The sequence below is a fragment of the Amphibalanus amphitrite genome, unplaced genomic scaffold (assembly GCF_019059575.1).
Source record: "Amphibalanus amphitrite isolate SeventyFive unplaced genomic scaffold, NRLGWU_Aamphi_draft 002578F_arrow, whole genome shotgun sequence".
Classification (NCBI taxonomy): domain Eukaryota; kingdom Metazoa; phylum Arthropoda; class Thecostraca; order Balanomorpha; family Balanidae; genus Amphibalanus; species Amphibalanus amphitrite.
The window spans coordinates 8,332-29,995 of record NW_024883992.1 but is presented as its reverse complement, the minus strand read 5'-3'; the positions used below and the strand labels follow the sequence as shown (position 1 = coordinate 29,995).

At 47.4% G+C, this 21,664-nt stretch overlaps 1 protein-coding gene across 1 annotated transcript; it reads right to left on the bottom strand.

Moving 5' to 3' along the window:
- Positions 1-6: 6 nt before the first annotated feature.
- Positions 7-20,768, bottom strand: LOC122377164 (phospholipid transfer protein C2CD2L-like; the record flags this gene model as incomplete). Its single annotated transcript, XM_043357120.1, has 8 exons — positions 19,902-20,768; positions 12,111-12,206; positions 9,581-9,760; positions 7,257-7,448; positions 5,071-5,164; positions 2,785-2,893; positions 362-554; positions 7-140 (listed from the first exon to the last, which is right to left on the bottom strand). Coding segments are annotated over exons 1-8 (1,619 nt in total), but the record flags the coding sequence as incomplete, so codon positions are not given.
- Positions 20,769-21,664: the final 896 nt, after the last annotated feature.

The following is a 21,664-nucleotide window of genomic DNA, read 5'->3' as shown; positions in this document are numbered from 1 at the left end:
ACTCACCCTCTGGCGCGTGTAGGTGGTACGCGTCGTCTGCAGGATCTCCCCCGAGTGCAGGAGCCGCTCCGAGGTATGGGTGACCGGTGTGGCAGCCCACCCTCCTCCACCGGCGCACCGTGCTCGTCCACAAACAGAAACTGGAACAAACACACCGGCAAACAACCAACAGTCTGGTCAACAAACAAGTACCATCGGGGAAAACACAACACAGATGGAGCACAATAAATAGATGGAAATTGAGGAATGATATAGACGGAATCTAATGGATACAAGAGTTTCTATAGCTTTAATGCGTTAAAATGAATTATGAGGGTACGAAGTTGCATTTAGCTCGCTCACAATCACACAGTTGTCTTACCTCGACGGTGAGCGATCCGGAGACGGGGTCCTGCTCGTAGGGCCTGGAGAGCAGCGGTATAATCTGGCGCTGACTGGGATTCACCAGCAGCTCCTCGATGCCCACTATACCCAGGCCCAGGAAGTTGGTGTCGCGCGCCTTCTGCTTGTCGAACACCTCGAACAGCAGCTCACTCGTGTTGGGAGACAGGTCACTGTGGGGAGGTCACCGGGCACAATCACTGCGTGCAGGCCATCAGACACCATGGACATTGGACAGTCAGCGACTCAGAAGACACTGCAGGCAGGTAACCAGACATAGTGAGTGAAGGAGGAGGCTGGTCATTGCAGGTATGCCTCTGAGCACGGTATGACAATCAGGATTACTGAAATTCACGGCGTGCACTTTACCAAAATCGTTTACCGTTACTTGGTCTTTATTGCTGGTCTGATAACAATTCGACCTCGCAGGCAAAAGGGACCAACAATTTATGGTCTTCGGAATAGATATTTCATAATGCCTATCATCTATTGATTGTTTATCATTGTTTCATTTCGGTAATAGGTACGGATAAAATCGGTTGTATTGAACGGCCTGTTATTCACATTTTGCAAGGCAATCGCTATTATTGGGCTGCAAATGCTGCACATACAGACACGTGATCAGATTTTTACGTGATTAACCCGCGCGGGGCTGGGGTCTCCAGCCGAACGCGCGGGGCTGGGGGGGGGGGGGTAAATTTTACCCCCCCCTGTTATCTCCCGAACTAATGGTCCGATTTGGAAAATTCAAACGCCAATCGAAAGATCTCATCATGAACAACTAAAAACATGTACTTAATTTTAAGTTTGAGGTCAAGGTCAAGGTCAGGTCAAGGGTACAAATTGCAAGTTCATACAGTATCGGCCTTGCACCGTAGTTGCCGAAGAATGGAGTCATGGACTGAGACTGATCGCCCAAAACGTGTTCTTAGGCTACCAAGACAATATTCGTTGCATATAATATCATTCAGAGGTCAAGGTCAAGGTCAGGTCATGTCAGGTCAGGTCACCAAAAACAAAATATAGAAAAGGGCATGTGCGACACATGTTTTATGGGTCATTTTACTCATATAATTCAATAGGCACACCCAATAAGAGATATGGACCACCTCTGGATGAATTTCAGGTCGAGGTCAGGTCAAGGTCAGGTCAAGTGAGGTCAAATTTTGAAGTTGGTTGTTAAGGCCTAAAAAGGTGTCTATCTGATGCAGTTTCTCACGGCGAATCGAATGGTGCTATTTTTGTTTCCGTACGAGGTCTAGAACTTCCAAAAAAGTCATTTTTCAAAAAAAATTGTGTGTCGTGACGTTATACAATTTTGAATAACTCCCACATTTTATAACCGATTCTTCTAAAACTTGGTATGTAGGTGTACATAGACCACTTCTCTGACATATATTCCGGTTTTTTCGATACACTCAACATTTTAGATTTTATAGCTATTTTCCCAAAAAAGTCAGTTTTTTGAAAAAATTTGGGCCAAAATACAAAATTTTCAAAAAACCGAGATAGCCATTTGATAGACAAAAAAAATTACGTAGATCCTTTTTGTTACGTCTTGATTCCTTTAAAAATGAAGATGTTAGCGGCGTTTGAACTTTTGCCGTTTTTTAGGCGAAAATGGCGAACATGACGTCACTAAAACGTCAATTTCTCAAAAATTTTCCGACAGATTTCGCTCAAATTTTCAGGGAACGTGTCAAATTGATGTAAGAAAAGGTACTGAAAGTTTGGCGGCGCTGCGCGCCGCCGTTTTTGAGATATTGCAAAAATTCGCGAGGGGGGGTAAAATTTACCCCCCCAGCCCCGCGCGGGTTAAAGACCACCGCCTCCCCCGCCCCGTCCCAAAGCTGAGCTGTATTTGTGTGTGACAGCCACCGGCAGGCGGAAGCAGCGGCACAGGTGCTGTGCGGCACCGGCCTCGCTCAGACGCCGGTGTTTGTTTTCGACAGCGGACTGGTCTGGCAGCGGGCGCCGGTCGGACTCGCCGCACCTGGCCCTCCCGGCACGGTATGCCGCCGAACGGCCGGCCGGCGCCGGTGGGTGCGGCCCGGCCGACAGACCGGCCGGCCGGGACGACTGGCTGGCTGGCTGTCCTAGGTCGAGGGAGGTCCGACTAACTACAAGGCCGTTTGCATGATTGCTATTGAAAGGCACTATTCTTAAAGTATTTTTTAAAGCAAAATCCACCTTGCAGAATTGTAGCTTCTAATTTGAAATCGCATAAATAATTTGACGAAAAAGGTCCAGGAGCTACAAACCACAAGCTTGCTTATTACACGTGATTATGAAATTCCAAGTCTTATGAAGACTACCAGGAGTGGCACCGGTTTGGGGCCAACATAAATATTCTAAGCGCAATGACAGCTGCAGCACAGCCTCTGTGGTAACATGTCTACTCACAACACAAATGCCTCATCCCAGAACGGATGGTCGGTGTCCAGTCGCGTCTCGGTCTGGAACTTTTGCGGCGGCTCGTCCATTTCAATTTCGCAGTACGGTTCCTTGCAGCCTGAAACACGACACGCAGTCCCGGTCACACATAGTAAAGGGGTCCGGTTCCAATAATTTTCGCACCCTTCTTGGAGAGGATCGGCGTGCCTGACGGGAGGTGCTGAGCTTTCCCCAATATATCGAGCACTGTACTGGTTGAAAACGGAATATTTTTTTCAAATAAATTTGTCTTTGCATATTCGGTGTAGGCTGTCAAGCGTTGCATGCGGAGCATCGATAGTAAATGTAATTGGTAGTCCATGAGACATGAACTCGTTCAGTTCATACGCAAGAACAATAAAAAAATGCGCCGTGACTTGCTCTTGAAAATGAGAGCATATAAAAAGTAGATGTCATATGCAAAATTTCCAGCGATCATTGATCAAGGTTCAAAGATAACTACACCCATAGATAACATAAACCATGTTTCATGTTACCTATGCTACACCAAAAAGCAGATTTCCCGCGAAAGAGCAGCAAACATCTAAGAAAGCTACCACCGCGCGGGTAGCAACAACCCCATCCCCAGTGCGGGCGCGAGTTAACGTAAACTGGGAGCACCACACAGCGATAAACATTAGACGGGGCGACATACCTACCATTCCCACCACGACATGCGTAAATGGGGAGAGACATTTCATACACGATGCGTCAATAAATTATACGCCGCTATTTACGGGAAAATGCAGTGCGTGACGCCGCCATTATAGGTAGGTAGGTAAGAATTCGTCAAAATGGTACGCCTAAAGAATTACACCCTGCCTTCGTAACCCCAAAACGAATGATTGCAAAAGTTCCCAAGAGCCAGACAACATTCCCGTGCACGTGAAGCGCTGAATGGCACCCATCTGTTGTCTGCGTCTCTGACTAACGTCCTGAACTTCTAACAAGGCCGTCCATCCCGCTGGGTCATAACTCAGCGGCTCGGAGCAGCGCGTTAGCGCGCCGCTGCCAACACCCCTCCCCATGGCGCCGGAGGTGGTGCGGAAAGATCGATGTCAAAAGGCGCCCCACACGGCAGTCTCAACACCGCAGCACGTTGAATGACCCGATAACATACCATGCATAACGAGCAGCATTTCATTCCAAGCACTTAATGCGTGAGGACTGATCTATCAGCGAAAACAAACGCTAAATATCTAGCTTGTATCCGTGCTAGCCAAGTATCGCGTTTGGGATAATATAAGCGGCATCCTTAGGATGCCACAATCATCCAAAGCAAAAATATACATCAGTCCACCACAATCATCCAAAACAAAAACATACATCAGTCCAAACCAGATATGATTTACTAACAACACCCTGGGACAAGCTGTTATTCAAGTTGACGCCATCCACTTTATAGCTTCCTTTATGTTATACACACGCCCGTAACGTCAAATTTTATCGTTAAATAGCGCTACTAAACTGCAGTGGAGCTCTCCGTTGGCGCCCTCACGGCAGGTATCGTTGTAGGCCTGCTCACAGGGCGGCTGGCATCAGAGAGGTACCCGGACTAGCAGCGGCTCCAGGCGGTCGATCACAAGGCGCCTGTACCGCCGCCCGGCCGCCTCCGCCCCCGCCGCGGCGCCCTGCCGCCACCCCTCCACCGCCCCCGCCCGGCCGCCCTGCCACCGCCCGTCGAAGGCAGCCAGCCAAGATCAGCAGCTGGGCGGCGGTGGGTGGGATGGTGTCCCACACGCCCTCCGTCCCTGTTCGTCCCACCCTGACCCGGCCGGACCGAGAGGAACCAGCGGAGGGGAAGGACAAGTGTCAGGAACGGCCGGGTCCGACAGACGGCACGCTGCCATCAGCGATTTATCATAGAAAAAGGCCTGTCGCCAACGACAGGGGTTAGTGATGTATGGTGAGTTGCGGATGTGGGTGTAAGGCCAGTTTGTCTTTCACCGTGTCCTGCTATCGGCAGTTGGCACCTGCCAACAGTTTGTTAAAAAAAAGTAAAAATATAATATGAATCGAAATCAAAAGAAAGTGGCATGGCTATGTGCTACGAATCATTTATCTTCGCCAGACCATCAGCAATCATCAAAGTGATATTCGATGTCAAGAGTCTGCAGTGAAGTCGTGATGTGCGTTCCATAGCACTTCCCAAAAACCATTGGTTGGAGAAGAATCACTTCCGCGAAATCCATCACCTCTCATCACTGCCAGACCATTTCAATGGGCAGAAACGCTTCCGTGTAGCACTGTCCTCACCTTTGCTGGCACCGAGTCCGGCCGCTTTCACAACCTTGACCAGAAGTCGCCGTGTCATCCGCTCGCCGCCATTGGCTTCGGGCCGGTCCCGGGACTGAGGAGGAAGCCATAACCGTCAGACGGTGGATTGGAAATAGAATAACGTTAGCAGAGAGACGAAAATAAGCGGTGCGACTTTTGTAGGAGAAAAGTGAACAAAGTTTGGTCCGTTAGTGGAACCGAAAAACAACAGTTTGTTTTTGTTTGGGAAACAGGCCTCGAAATCGAACCCTTTATCCTCCAAAATAGCCTCACTTTGAATTAGTTCTGAGAACACCACGTCATAGCACCTATCCTGATTCCTGAAAAACACGGAACAAATAGTGCATGGACGCGTTTCCATTGTTAAAAATTTATCAGCATGACATTATCACAAAGAAAATGTGATTATGTGATGCTGATGAAGATTTAACAATCGAAACGCGTCCATGCACTATTTGTTTCGGGATTTTCTACTTGTCTCTATCAATATACAAGCATCTATCCTATCGTATAATGCATCGATGTCCTATCGATAGCATCATGGTGATCTCTTTTAATTGTTTCATTTCCTTTCTGGCATCCACATACGGAAGATGGAGTCATAATGTCATTAGCATTTTCCCGGGTGCCGGCGCTATACATTCCCTATTGGCGACAGAGACTGGATCCCGTCTGACCCGGCCGCCCGGCGGGGGCGAGGGCGGGGGCGGGGGCGGGGGCGGCGCTGGCAGCACGCCCGCCCGTTCGGCGGCCGGCCAGCCCGACTGATCGGCAGGCCGGCCGACCGGCCGGCGAGGCGGTCTGCTGCCGGGCGCTAGGTCAGCCTGCCTCACAGAGGCCAGTTCAACCGAGCAGTACTACCGGCTAGCTAACTACCGGCGCGGGGGCAGGTCACTGCCCATAGAGCACGGTTCAACTTTACAGCCGCTACCGGCGAGAGGGAAGCTGGCCGCCCAGAGAATATAGTTCAACTGAGCAGCAGCTACCAGTGCCAGAAAACATAAAGACGTGACCACTGCTGACACAGGCCGGGCTGGCGAACGTACTGATCTAAGACATTGCCGATGTTAAACCTGTGCACGGTCTTAAATGAAACTGGAATTACTGGGTAGGCTGCTAGTTCTGCTCGCTACCGAATGGTTGCGGACTGCGGAATGCAAACCCTGCAGGCTGCATAGTGCAGACTCCGCACTGCAGAGGTCTGTAGCTGCTGAATCAGACCGCTAGGAACGCGGCGGCACGGCGTTTTTACCACCGGGAGCCCGGTCAGAGTTGCAGGCTGACACTGCCACAGCGACGGAATAAAAACCCGACTCGAGATTTGGAAGCAGAACCCCGGACCAGAATCATAAGCTGAGTACAAGTTGCAGCGGCACCGAACCGAGCAAAGGCCTAAACTGGGACCGGAGGTCGAGCCTCCAACTTTGCTCCACTGCCTCTACCCCCTCCCCCTCCCAAAAAAGTGTCAGTGTATTGCATTATAACGACTCTGTTCCAGACTCAGGTCAGACACGCCTTGGTGACTCACACCGGTCACCGTTCGAACCGCGCTGACATCAGGCCTGACTGGCAGCACCACTGCTTACGTCACCCATGACGTCATCGCTGTCGGTTCGGTGGCCGCACCTAGCCGTGACAGGCAGACCTGGACTGGCTCCATACAGCTGTCTGGTCATGTCTTACCGCCAGCACATGGTCAGCAAATCTAATAAATCCAGGGGACCATAAAGCAAAAGTTATTTCTATAGAGAAATCCATTTGAAAGCGCATTTGTTTTTGTAACACGACCTAGGCAGCCGCAGAGAAAGCGAAACATCTTGGGGTTAATCTTTTTCGACCTTTCCCTCCCTCCTCCGTGAGCTTAGAACAGGATTTGCTGCTAGTTTCTAAAAACAGGAGTTCCGCTGGTGCGACGGGCCGGCTCTAATCTCCTGCTTTTAAACACAGGAGCTCAGCGGAGTTGTAGCTCAGCCTGGGACACCACCAGTAATACGACTGAACCGAATTCAACCTAGTTGTTTCCTTCAACAGCACCGAATCTCGGTAGGATACCTGTCGAGCGAAGCACAATGTACTGAGTGAATGGCATGGGCAATATGCGACCTCCGCCATTATACGCAGATGTACGCTCGCTCGCACACTCTCACACACATTAGCAGACTTACCAGACTGCGGACTCGTTCAGGCTCTTCGGTGCGGACGAACGGCGGAAAGTCGGCCTCCTGGCCAAAGTTGAGATCGACGACGGCGTCCCTCAGACACCCGGTGACCACCTCCCTGGCGCCCTCCTGTCGGATCTGCTCCTCGAGGGCAGAGCTCCGACCGCTGTCACTGGTCGGCTCGAGGAGGAGTTGAACCTGGGGTATAGATAGTGTGCTCGTCAGCAGCTGGAACAGCGGGCCGTCAGCAGCTAGACCTGGGGTACAGATAGTGTGCCGTCAGCAGCTGCAGCTAGGGTACAGACAGTGTGCCGTCAGTCTGGTACCGTGTGCAGTAAAAAGCTGGTACAGTATGCCGTCAGCAGCTGGTAAAGAGTGCCGTCAGCAATTGGTCTAGTTTAACATTTGATGACCTTTGGTGAGTTGACCTTTGACCTGGCTCCAAAAAGACCAAAGTACTCATTTTTATTATGCATTGTTCATGATTGTAAAGTCTTTTGAACGCCGCCTACCGCGTGTCGTTACGTGCCGAGCTAGCGGAGGAGGGGGGGGGGGGCGTAAAACCAGCACCATCGAACCAGCACGGCGCCACTCCACCGGCCCGTCGCTCCGGTCGGTCAGCTGAGGACCAAAGTCCACGGCAGTCCGGCGCTCGCCACTACTTTTTATTCGGCTTCTTCGCTACCTTCTTTATGTATGCCACGAAGCAGAGTAGTACAAACATGCGTTGCTGATGTGCTTCTACTCGACGGATTTGGAGCGAGCATGACGGTTGTTTTACAGCTTTCAGTGACAGTGACAACAGCCCTGGCTCTTCCAGTTACTGCTGAACACCGCATCAGACGAGTGGAATGCCAAATCGTGACCTTACATTTTGATACGGACGTCATCCCATGGCGCATTTAGGGAGAGTCACGGACGTCGTGTAAGAGAATTTTCCATTGATTTTTGCGCCTAGCACACTGTGTCCTAATGCCAAAATTAGAAGAAAAGAATTGACCTCTCCTGACCTTTTAACCCGCGCCGGGCCGGTGCTCTGAGATTCCGCGCCGGGCCGGGGGGGGGGGTGTCTGAACACCCCCCCCCCCCTTCTAACTCGGCTCCTGGGCCACGTAGCGACACGCGGTAAGCGGCAATCGAAAGAACGTCCAAAATAAGGACGAAAACACTTCGGTCATTTTTTGGGTCAGGTCAAAGGTCAGGTCACCAGAGGTCACCAAAGGTAAAATGTTGACCATTTCAACATTTTGGAAACTGCCAACGGCTATCTCGGGAACCGATAGAGCTACAGCGCCGCGGAAAAGCGCATTGGATAGCCCTTTTACAGACCTTTCTTAATAATGTTTTCAGATTTGACCTCAGGTCAACGGTTTAGCCTCCAGAGGGCAAAAACTCCAAAAATAGCTGTTTTTTACGAAAAACGTTTTTTTTTTTCGGCAATAACTTTTGACTCAAAAGAGCCATGACATTACTTTTGCCAGCATCGTGTTCCTCTCGTCGAGACGCGTCGAATGAACAATAATTTGACCTTGAAAGGTCAATTTGAAAATTTGACCTCAGGTCAAGGTCATGACCTGACCGGAAAAGGTCATGTTGCATATCAGTCGATCGGCAACGTCGAGCCGAACACATCTAAGGCGTTTTCAGCGCTCTAGCACCTCTCTATCAGAAGTTATTAGCGAAAAACTGTTAGATTCTGTTCGTGACCTGAGATGACCTCGGGGACATAACGAGGGGTCACAGTTGCCATTTTCTGGTTCAGTGTGTCAATCTTACCTATATCTCGATGTTTGAGAGTGTCTAGAATAGCGTTCGTGCAAAACAGACGTTTTTCAATTTTCTCCCATTGACTTATAATGGAGAGGCCGCAAAATTGACCTGACCTTAGGTCACCGATATCAAAATTCCGAGATATACATTTTATAGATATTGTTGCTCTTATCAATCGCTGAAAGTTTCAAGGCAATCGATCAATCGGTGTAGCTATGACGAGCATTCTTATTTTTTTCTGAGGTGAGGTCACTTGGCGTGACCTAGTGACCTGACCTAAGGCGACCTGACCTGGGTCTGAAATTTTCACAACATGTGCGGAAAAGATGCACAAACAAATGTGCCAAAAACGGCCGCGCGGAGCGCCGCCGTTTTTGAGATATCTGCGAAAAACTGCAGGGGGGTGTTCAAACACCCCCCCCCCCCCCCCGGCCCGGCGCGGGTTAATGCCATGATCTTTGTTATCTGCATACGTTGAGACAGACATACACGAAAAGGCACACAGACAGACCAACTAAACACAAAAGTCTCGCTCAGCCCCTCCCCCTCTCACAACTCACCTCTGGCCATCCGTCGAACTTGCCGATGGCCATGGCCTGGTGGGTCAGAGCGGCCACGTTGATTCGACCGCGCAGCTTCTGCACGGTGGTGGCGTAGGTGGCCGAGCGCGTGCGGCCGTCCTGCTCGTAGGTGACGCGGGTGGTGAGCAGAGGACATGCCGAGGCGTCCGCCGTGATCGTCTGCCCGAGAAACGACAAGGCAAGTCGTGTTAGAGGACAAGATAGGGATATTGGCATACATAGAGCACGGTATAGGCTACCGTTGGCCAAAGTACTAATGATCTTCGTGACTGCATTATAGATTGGAACACTTGTTCAGTACTGTTAGATTGTTAGATTGTTAGATTGGAACACATGGAGCAAAACACGATCGGCGATAGTGCATGCAACCTAGCGTCGCAATTGTGAAAACGGCGATCAACTGCAACGGTGTTTAATGTTCAAACCCGTCAGTTCGTCCTGTTTACACTTTCTCGTGGATATGCACCCAATGTTAGTGGCTCATGGCATTACAGAGTGTGACTCGGTACCTTTGGTACATGCTATTCAAGATAGCGTTGCCCTGTCCCGGCAGGTAATAGGGATGCTCTGAGACACGGGAGGATGTATGTACGGCGTACTCGCAGAACATGCCAACGTACCGAAAGAGCAAAATAAAGGCCCTCATATTGTAGCATTCATCCTATACGCTGACAATGTCACACTTTGTGAGTGACATTTCACAATAAATAACCTTCAACGAAGTGGAAGGCTGCTAAGGATAGCGAGAGCTTTGATTGTTTTGGGGTTTTGCGATCGCTTCCTCCGTATAACACTCCACGTCATAACCTGCGGACACTGCGGACTCGCACTCGAATTCGACCCGGGACAAAGAGCATGAGATGATTGGTCAAGTGAAGCCCTACAGCTGTCAGAGAAGACCCTTCGCTGGCACGAGAGAGCTGACACCCATGTCCACTCGTCATTTATGTGTGTGTTCACATTGTGAGGCCGAGTTCACTGCTCACTCGCCGTGAAACCAACAGACTCGCTAGTCCGACTCGACTCACTGGGGCCGTGACCAATTACCACGATATTCTTCGGACACTCTAATATACATCACTGTAGTATCGGCAGGACCCTGCTCTACGCCAACTAACCATGCATTTCCGGCCGGGACCGTGCTATCCCAGGGGTGCTACATTCGGCGTCACTAGCCTTGCGTTCGGCATCCGGAAAATGAGGGATAGTTATCCGGGATCACCGGTACTTATTTGGTATTGCAGGGGCCATTGATGCAATTAGTCACATTTTTAGATTGATTTTGCTTTACGAATGGCTCTTTTACTCGTTGTCATGTCCATTGTGCACGATGTTAGCATAAAACACCGAATGATCCCGGTGATCCCGGAAAATTATCCCTGATTATCCGGATGCCGAACGCACGCCTCAGCATGGTGTCATCAGGGACATGTTCTGATATCCATCACTATGGTATCGGCGGGATCATGTCATCTCCATTGTGGGGCCGTGACGTTTGAGAACTCGGCCTCTCTGAGACTGTGTTCACTCATCCTGTTATCCCCGGGGTTCCTGACCCCACTGGTTGTCACTAGATCTGTTAACCCTCGCCCGTAAACGGTGTTTTGCCACCTTCGCCCATGCAGGGGGGGGGGTTGGTGCGACCCCCCTGGCGTTTGAAAACGGAGCGTCGTAGAGCTTAGCGGAAAAGACCAACGGATTGCTCTCAACGAGATCTCGCGAATGGTGGTATATTTTTGGTCCTAGGTCAACATTTGACCTACTTATGACCGGTCAAAGGTCAAATTTTCGGAAAAAATCTAGCTTTTTTCAGATTTCCGCGCCGATTGCGGCAAAACGGTGAGAGATATCGACTTGAAACCTTCACTATCGTGATCCTTGATCAATTCTCTATCGTTTGGTGTGTATTTCGATGTCATACCTCTAAAAATGATGCGTTGGGAGCATCGGAAGTCTGCAAGGTCATTTGTGCATTGGGTCACGTCAGGCGTGTGACGTCACTGACCTGACACTGACCCAAAATGAACTACAAGAAACAAGCGACGATGCCTGAAATGGATAGCAAATTCGAATTCAGGGCATCAAAATACCCCGAAAAGGCATACAAGTGCAAGAAGTCATTACAGGTCAACCGAGGTCACTGACCTTACCTTGACCTTAAGTAACCTTCAAAATGTCAACGGACATTGTGCCAATGTCAAATCAGCCAGTTGTGATTCTAAAACAATCCATCAGTGTGTCAGGTCAGTCGGCATTTATACCAATGTGAAGCAGTCTCCAATTTAGCGTAAATCTGGCCGGAGGTTGTTCCCTTTATGACGTCATAACTCCGTGACCTGACATGACCTTGACAAAAAAAAAATACCAAAAGTTGCGCAAAGGATGCCCCATAGAATACTGAAAACTTGAGCAGGCTATCTGAAACGGTTCGACGTGTAGCTAAGAAAAACCTCAGGGGGGTTGCACCCTCCCTTGCCCCCCCCCCCTACATGGGCGAGGGTTAACTTACCATGGTATCGTCAGGGCCGTGCTCCACCACCACGTTTGAGAACTCGGCCCGCTCCGTCTCCGGCCGAATGTTGACGAAGTGCAGATTGATCCCCGCCTGGAAGAGGGGCAGTCGATGTCATACACGTTAAAAACGATGACGGGATGTGCCTGTGGTGAAGTCAATGACATGACGAAGTGCCCGAACAAACACAGTAGATTCAACGTGTACAGCAGAAGCGTGATGACTGATTGTGTCACACAATGCCAAGCCGACCATCGTGTTTCTCTCGTCAAAATGCGTCAGGTGAACTATAATTTGACCTGAAAAGGTCAACTTAAAAAATCTTAACTCCGGTCAAGGTCATGGCCGGCCTGCAAACGTCATGTTGGATATCGATCGATCCACACTGGTAACCGGAACACTTTATCATATGATGCCAAATTGATGCATGACAAGGCACGCTCCACTAAGTTTCACCACGGCTTTCTTTACACACAGAAAAAAACTGCAGGGTGGCGAAAAACACCCTCCCCGGTCCCCTCCCCTCCCCTGCCCAGGGCGAAGGATGATTGAACTAGGCCCTCGTGGAAAAACGAGCATGCGCATCATTACGAGACTCAGTGACTGGTACCCAATTTTAACCCTCGCCCGTATTGGTGTTTTTCCAGCCGCGAACGTATAAGGGGGGGTCCGTTGGACCCCCTTGCCGTTTCGCCCCTGATCGAGCTAGAGCTTCGCGGAAAAACTGAGCGTGTTGCCCGTGATGAGAGGAAGCCGATGATACCCAATTTTAAGGTCCTAGGTCATTGGTTGACCTTCCAGGTCAGGTCAATGACCCAAAAGTCGGGAAAATCGGAAGCCGCCAGAACGTCGTAAAGGGTAGATGCTATGGGTTTTTCGTGGTGCTGATCACGAATATCATGTTAGTTTTGATATATGACAGGTAATGTCTTCATGCATTTAGGCCAGGTCGGGTCAGGTCAGGTCAGGTCAACCGGTAGAGGTCCTGCCGAGTATTTGTAGTAGGTGTCAACCGCCTCTGACAGCTTCGTGACATGTTACGAAGGCACCAAAACTACTTCGTAAATGTTCATATGGTTGCTAAATTCGAATTCAGCTCCAAAACGTTCGACCCTCCCCCCCCCCCCTATACGGGCCCTAAGGTTTCAGAGCAATCGGTGGCCTATGAGGTCAGGTAAAGTGCCCTAAGGTACGGGTTCGGTTTTTGGTCAATAAATTTACCAAAAATTCCACAAAGCTGCGATTGAGGCATCATCGTGTTAGCCACGCTCAGGCGCGCCGAATGATATCCTTACTTCTTTATTTTGTTGCCGTCAACTTAGAATTAAGTGTTGACCTGAGGCCAAGGCCAGGTAAAAAAAAAAAACATCACGAATTTGGTCGAGGGACGTCATATTACATTTCATTCAATTCGGTAGGTCTTCCCGAGTCCACTGGTCGTTTTCCTACTTCCCAGCTCAACTTACCGCGCACCGACGGGGGTGGGGAATGGGGGAGGGGGATACGGGCAACTTCGCAAAATCTCGAAAACGACGTAATCTAGCGACAAGCGGTAAACCGCATTGGATAAATGCGGATAAACGCTACAATGTGTAAGAGGGTCATTTTCAGGTCAGGTCAAAATTGACGCCACAGGAGTCAAAATAGTTAAAATAGAGGCATTAGAGGTCCAAGGGAGTTCTTATGCTAATAACTTTTGAAATAATTAAGCTAGAGCAAAACTAGTAGCAACATCGAGATTCACTCGTCAAACTGCAACGAAATAAGCGTGTGTTGCTATCAAAAGGTCGTCAAGAGCTCACCTTAGTCACGTGTTTTTTAATGTCAAAATGCATATCATTCGAAGCGTCTTGACGAGCTGAACACAATGAGACCATGCGTGCAGCTGTACCTCCTTTCCGTAAGGTTATTGGCACACAAAATATCGTTTTGGTGACCATATCTCGGAATTTTGATATCGGCGACCTAAGGTCAGGGCAATTTTGCGCCTTCTCCATAAGTCATAGGAGAAAATAGACAGGCGCCTCTTTTAGATGAACGTCATTCTAAACACTCTTCAAAGTCTCAAACACCGAATTACAAGTTAACATGACAAACTGAACCGGAAAATGGCACCTGTGACCACTCTTTATGTCCCTGAGGTCATCTCAGGTCACCAATGCTAGCTGAGTCTTTCGCTTAGGGGAGAGTGGGGTAAGATGCCCAGGGTGGGAAAGACGCCCCACCCCCTCTAGCGGCGAAACAAAGAATCGAACCTGGAAATTAATGTTCTTAGCGTAAAGCGGAAGCCTGCCTTGTTAAGTGCACAAAAATTTGCGCAGCTCAGTTGGGCAACGGCTGGCTGATGATTGCATGTTTTTTATTTGCTGCTTTCAAAAAATATTTAGGTGTCAAAACATTGTAAATATCAAAGATGGTAGAATATTTTTGCGTCCCTTGCTATAGTCGTGATCAAGGGTCGTGATACATTAGCATGCGTGTACTGTGTCCCAAGCAGTTTGTTTCAGGGTGTTGTTTTATGGCTAACAAATTGTACTGATTTAATGTTACTTCGGTACCTTGGGGTAAGATGCCCCCTGTCCTGATGGGGAAAGACGCCCCCCTAAATCCGTGGGCTGGCCTTCAAGGAACCCGTCAAATCATTTATTACCTACATACTTGTGATGTAGACAAAAGCCGATCTGGGACAATTGAGAGTCCAGTACGGTCGGGTGCTCCCCATGCCGGTCTCTCGGCCCACACAGCGACTTCTTGGGCGGCATCTGACTCTGAGAGCCCTCACGACGGCCTCTGTGGGCCCCATTATTGGCTCCAGGGCCCCTCACGACATCCTTTAAGGGCTCCCACGTCGGCTCCACGGGCCGCGCTGGCATCTGAGGTCCCCACGATTGGCTCGAGGGCCCTCAAGCATCATGAAGACCTATAAGAGCCCCACAGTGGTCTCCGCACGCCACCACGGAGGCTTTTTTGGCCGCACTGAACTATGATGGCCCTAACGATGACCTCTGAAGCCCCTTACGACTACTTTTGAGGGCCCTTATGATGAAGTTTGGTGTCTTCTGCAGGCCCGAAGGGACTACTGATTCGTTCAGGCGATTCACGTGCCCATTTATGTCACTTATAGTGCAGGGGTCATCTTCCCCAACGCCAGGGGGCGTCTTTCCCACCCTGTGGGGTAAGATGCCCCCTTTCACTTCTTCAGGAAAATGCTTAGTAGCAAAAAAAAGTTATCATATTACAGGCACGAAAGTGTGATATTTTTGGAGAAAAATGATGTCGGCTTCCGTTGAAACTCCAAGTTTTTGCTTTCCCATCGTCATTTTCAAATAATATATGACATAGCTAAACCCTGGGCATCTTTCCCCACTCTCCCCTATGTCTTTTGACAGAGTGAAAGAGCGATGAAAATGCCTTAGATGCGTATAGCTCGACGATACGGATCGATTGATATGCAGCACGACCTTTTCCTGTCAGGTCATGACCTTGACCCTAGGTACAATTTTCAAGTTGACCTTTCAAGGTCAAATTATAGGCAGTTCATTCGACGGGTAAGGACGCAAGGAACACGGTTCGGGCAAAAGTAAAATCGTGAGTCTCTTGAGTCAAAAGTTATTGAAGAAAAACATTTTCGTAAAACGGCTATTCTTCAGTATTTGCCCTCTGGAGGCTAAACCGTTCACCTGAGGTCAAATCTGAGGACACATTCCGATAGATGTCTAAGAGGGCTATCGGATACGCTTTTCCTCGGCGCTTTAGCTCTATCCGTTCTCGAATTACGTGCCAGTGTTTCGAGAAATGTTGAAAAAGGCAAAATATTACCTTTGATGACCTCTGGTGACCTGACCTTTGGCCTGACCTAAAAATAGCAGGGGTGTCTTCCCCCTTATTTTGGACGTTCTTTCAAATGCAGCTTACCGCATGTCGCTACATGGCCCAGGAGCTGAGTTAGAGGGGTGTGTTTAAACACCCCCTCCCCCCAGCGGGTCGCATGCCGGGCTTCATAGGTTACTAGGCCCTATAAGTCTAATCTCCCTGTGAAAGCTCCCCTGGCACTGAGGGCATTGCTAAGATGCGACATTTTAGGACTGGGCAGAAGACTGTTGTAAATAACTAGGCCCTTTGCTGGTTCCAGTCGGGTCCTAACGAATTTGTTCTCCTTTAAAAATGTATACTCCGGCACCTGAAATCTCCTAGATTTCCAGTCTGTGTGATGAAAAACTGCTATTATTACGCCAAAAATATGCAATTTTAGCATTGAGAGAACACATTTTATCAGCTGTCACATTTAGTAGGCTAAAAACACGATTTTCCTGTTGAGTGTTCTAAAAGCTGGCTGGTTCTCCGGACATGTTTTATTCTCCGGGACCAGGACCAACATTCCTAATTCCAACAACAAATGTTTACTTATGATGTCATGGGCCAGTGACTTCACCCGACCTGAAAACACGAGTTAAGTCATAAGATCTACCTTGAATCATCGGTCAGGTATGACAACTTTCAAATCTCTCTCGCCAGCGCGTTCCGGACTATCGCGAAAAATGGGAGGGAGGGGCGTCGTCGGGGGGGGGGGGCGGGGCAACCACTTCCCACCCTTTCCACTGGCACAGCCTAAGCTTTAACCCTCGCCGGCACAGGCCATCTTGCGTCCTTCGACGGCGCAAGGGTACGACCCCCTAGTTGGAACGGCAGTTGGCGTTTGGCCCCTGATCGAGCTAGAGCTTCGCGGAAAAACGAGCGTGTTGCCCGTGACGAGAGGAAGCCGATGATACCCAATTTTAAGCTCCTAGGTCATCGGTTGACCTTCCAGGTCAGGTCAATGACCTAAAAGTCGGGAAAATCTGGACCTGTTAGAACGTCATTAAGTGTGGCTGCTATGGAGTTTTTCGGGGTGCTGATCACGAGTATGATGTTAGTTTTGATCACAGATGATGTCTTTATGCATTTAGGCCAGGTCGGGTCAGCTCAGGTCAGGTCAACCAGTACCTGCCGGGTATTCGTAGTACGTGTCACTGTCAACCGCCTCTGACAGCTTCGTAACATGTTACGAAGGCACCAAAAGTACCTCGTAAATTTTAAATGGTTGCTAAATTCGAAATCAGCTCCAAAAACTAGTCTAAAAACACGTATAACTCGAAAAAGTGGAACGAGGTCATCAAAAGTGAATGACCTGACCTGACCATCAGGTGACCTTGACATCGACCCTTATCCATGGGAGCAACATCAACTCACATGTTTGAACGTTTGAAACCACGAAAAGACTGCAAACGCGCGGCTAATGCGAACCGACATACGCCGAGTCGCGATTCCGGCCAAACATGGTCTCGAAGAGTAGGTCACAGGTTAAAGGTCATTTGGATCAGGGTCATGAAATTTTCAGGGTAGGTGTAAAAATGATCAACGCGAGGGTAATGAAAGTTTCGTCGCGATCAGCCACCTTTTACACGCGTTATTCGCGAAAAACTTTAGGGGGGTTGCATCACTCCCCGTGCCAGCGAGGGTCAAAATTGTAATCAAATCCACCAAAAATTTTACTAGTTTGCCCTTTATGAACATTATACCTTATTACCTTGCTCATTCATTCTTCAACAAGCGAAATAGCATTAATCCAAAAAGCATTATGATTAAGTTATTGAACAAATCAACTGATAATTAGTTTTCTGAGGGAAATAAAGTGTTCTCAAAATTGCCCTAGCCTAGGAGCTATGCTGACTTTTTTCATTTTATTCTTTTCAAAAATTTGATCAAAAACATAACTAGCATTTCTGACAATAATTCAGCAAACCTATCTATGGCATACTCATCACTTATAAAGACACACCCTTATTGTGTTTTTTTTTTAGCAGAAATGGGGGGAATGGACATAAGTCATGTGATTTCAAGAAAAGCAACTGTCAAATATGAACATGTGCATAAGGTAAAACCACTATAGGACTACAGTTACCTTTTACATACAGCATGTCAGTCATAGAAATAATGTCAGTTATTGCTTGTAAATAAGCAAACAAAAATAAAAAGGCGATAAATTGAAAAATGTTTTTTGCACTTCTTAACCCGCGCGGGGCTGGGGGGGGGGGTAAATTTTACCCCCCCTCGCGAATTTTTGCGATATCTCATAAACGGCGGCGCGCAGCGCCGCCAAACTTTCAGTACCTTTTCTTACATCAATTTGACACGTTCCCTAAAAATTTGAGCGAAATCCGTCGGAAAATTTTTGAGAAATTGACGTTTTAGTGACGTCATGTTCGCCATTTTCGCCTCAAAAACGGCAAAAGTTTAAACGCCGCTAACATCTTCATTTTTAAAGGAATCAAGACGTAACAAAAAAGGTTATACGTAATTTTACTTTGTCTATCAAATGGCTATCTCGGTTTTTTGAAAATTTTGGATTTTGGCCTAAATTTTTTTCAAAAAACTGACTTTTTTGGGAAAATAATTATAAAATCCAAAATTTTGAGTGTATCGAAAAAAACCGGAATATATGTCAGAGAAGTGGTCTATGTGCACCTACATACCAATTTTTAGAAGAATCGGTTCAAAAATGTGGGAGTTATTCAAAATTTTATGACGTCACGACACACAAAATTTTTGAAAAATGACTTTTTTGGAAGTTCTAGACCTCGTACGGAAACAAAAATAGCACCATTCGATTCGCCGTGAAAAACTGCATCAGATAGACACCTTTTTAGGCCTTAACAACCAACTTCAAAATTTGACCTCACTTGACCTGACCTTGACCTGACCTCGACCTGAAATTCATCCAGAGGTGGTCCATATCACTTATTGAGTGTGCCTATTGAATTCTATGAGTAAAATGACCCATAAAACATGTGTCGCACATGCCCTTTTCTATATTTTGTTTTTTGGTGACCTGACCTGACCTGACCTGACCTTGACCTTGACCTCTGAATGATATTGTATGCAACGAATATTGTCTTGGTAGCCTAAGAACACGTTTTGGGTGATCAGTCTCAGTCCATGACTCCATTCTTCGGCAACTACGGTGCAAGGCCGATACTGTAGAAACTTGCAATTTGTACCCTTGACCTGACCTTGACCTTGACCTCAAACTTTAAATTAAGTACATGTTTTTAGTAGTTCGTGACGAGAGCTTTCGATAGGCGTTTGAATTTTCCAAATCGGACCATTAGTTCGGGAGATAACAGGGGGGGTAAAATTTACCCCCCCCAGCCCCGCGCGTTCGGCTGGAGACCCCAGCCCCGCGCGGGTTAAAACTCCAGAACTTTACTCAGATAAATAATTATCTTATGTTGCAGTTGGATTTCAAAATTTTACAGAACAGTGCACTGTTAAGGTGACATGAAAATCCACATATATGCTTAGTCCATGAACAATGTTAAAATGCCTCTCAAGTCAATATAGGAAGCCCTAGGTAGGTACCTGATTGATGGCATAACAAATTGTAAATGGTCAGAGCATATAAATGATTGAAAAATAAGCATACAAACAGCTGTAAACAGCACTTAACTATAAAACACTTCTTTTGGTTATGGATGTCAATTGCCCAGGACAGTGCTAATTGATTGCTGACTACACAGCCCCAGCCCCCAAGTGACAAACAAGTCACCAACCATCCATGTTCTGCAATTTCTGCCCTAGTACCTAATTCAAAATGTAATGGGAGGGGACACAGAAGATTCTCATACTGCAATGATACATCCTAACAAAGCATGACCTTCTTATGGCACTAGCAATAAAAATGAAAAATGAAATAATTTAAAAGACACAGACACAATAGGTATCTCCTTAGTCCTTATCACTTCAACTTACCTCTTTTGACATTTTCATAGCATGACTGTTGAGTGCTGCAAGCCATGCCTGTGAGATGCTGTTCCTAACTTCTGCTCTTCCATATATCCAGTTGATCACATTATTCACCCACAACACCTCATCATCAATTTCACCGTTTGCCACAGGCGCACCTGACACGTACGGGATCTTGACCGCTCTTGTTGGGGAAGGTGATCGCCTTCTATTAGCAACTGCCTCCTTGAATGGCTTAGATGATTGTACTCTTGATATGAAGCTGGAATCCACTGAGTCAAGTCCACCACTTTTTCCAGAATTTGGCACAATGGGAGCACTTGTTGCCTTTCCACTGGCATTGTTAGGCAACAACACATTCTTTCTTAGTTCAGAATCACTTCCTCCTTGCAAGGACACTGATTCCGCACCAGCACTTTGAACACTTTTATAATTCTTGAAAAAATGCACTAAAAGTGCAAGCACAGCACAGAACACTACCCAACCAAGCACAACAACAGTCAAGGCATCCATTCCCTCAGGAACTGGAGGGTCAAAGCTGCAAATAAAATCGTCCAGCTGCTCAGCCATTGCTCTCCACTGTGCTCTGAGCCAGGCTAAAATTAGCTCTGGCGTTGAAGCTGCCATGATTATAACCTTCCCACCGGCCAACAGCTAAAAATAGTCGGCGGCGACAGCAGCGCCCCGGCGAGGGGATCCTCCCCGTCGATTGGCTACTTCTCTTCTCCTCTTGTTCTACATTTCCTGACAATCTATGGACAATATAAATAATTGGCGATAATTTATATAACTATTTCTTAGTTGCAGATGTCAAATTATGTATCTCGCAGACCACCGTCACAGACAAAACAATACACTGCCGCCCACTCTCGATTGTTTACGTTTATCCCTTATAAGGTTTTGTTTCAAATACGACGAGGCTGAGACATTTCATCGACTCCTTTTATTTTGCTGCTTATTTTCTATTTCCACTATTCCGGTTCCTTACACCGCTGCCATTGTCTTCTTGCATCGTTTTTATCACTGTTATTTCTTTAACCATCATGTATTTGTGAATAACTTTCATGTATTTAAAAAATAATGTTGAAATAATTATGCACTTATACATGTCACACATAAAAAGCGTCAGAGCGTTTGATATAGGTTTTAGCCGAAGGCAGGTCTACCCTGGGTCTACCCGCCTACCTATTTCCATGCTATAAATTATAATTCTATGGCCGGTAGACCGGGTAACGTAACATATTGAATGAAAAGATATCTTTAGATGCTATAACTGTGGTTCAAACTGAAAATAACGTTATTTCTATCGAACGTGTCCTTTAAATTGGACTGAAGGAATTTCATTGCACTGCAGAAAATAACAGTAGGCACTGCATAGTGCCTATAATCGTGTCCTAGGTAGGTATTAGTTACCTATCTTTATGAAGCCTAGCATTTTATCTCTGTGACTCTATGGAAACATCCAACATAACCACTTATTACATAAGTAATTTCCCATAGGTATAACATATTAAAGCTGATGCTATGCTATCGTATATAATGTGAATATTGCATTACTAAGTTCTTTGGAGGCCAGCATCTCTATTTCACCAAACAAAGCAAAAGCTTCTTTAATCTACAAATTATAGTAGCCCTTATTTCATGTAGAACAGACAATGCTTCCAAGCATTCGCCAATGCTCACTCCTTTATACACATTCCTCCATTCCTCCATTACACATTCCTCCATATACCTACATGTACGTTTGTACCAACATGTACCTTTCTTTT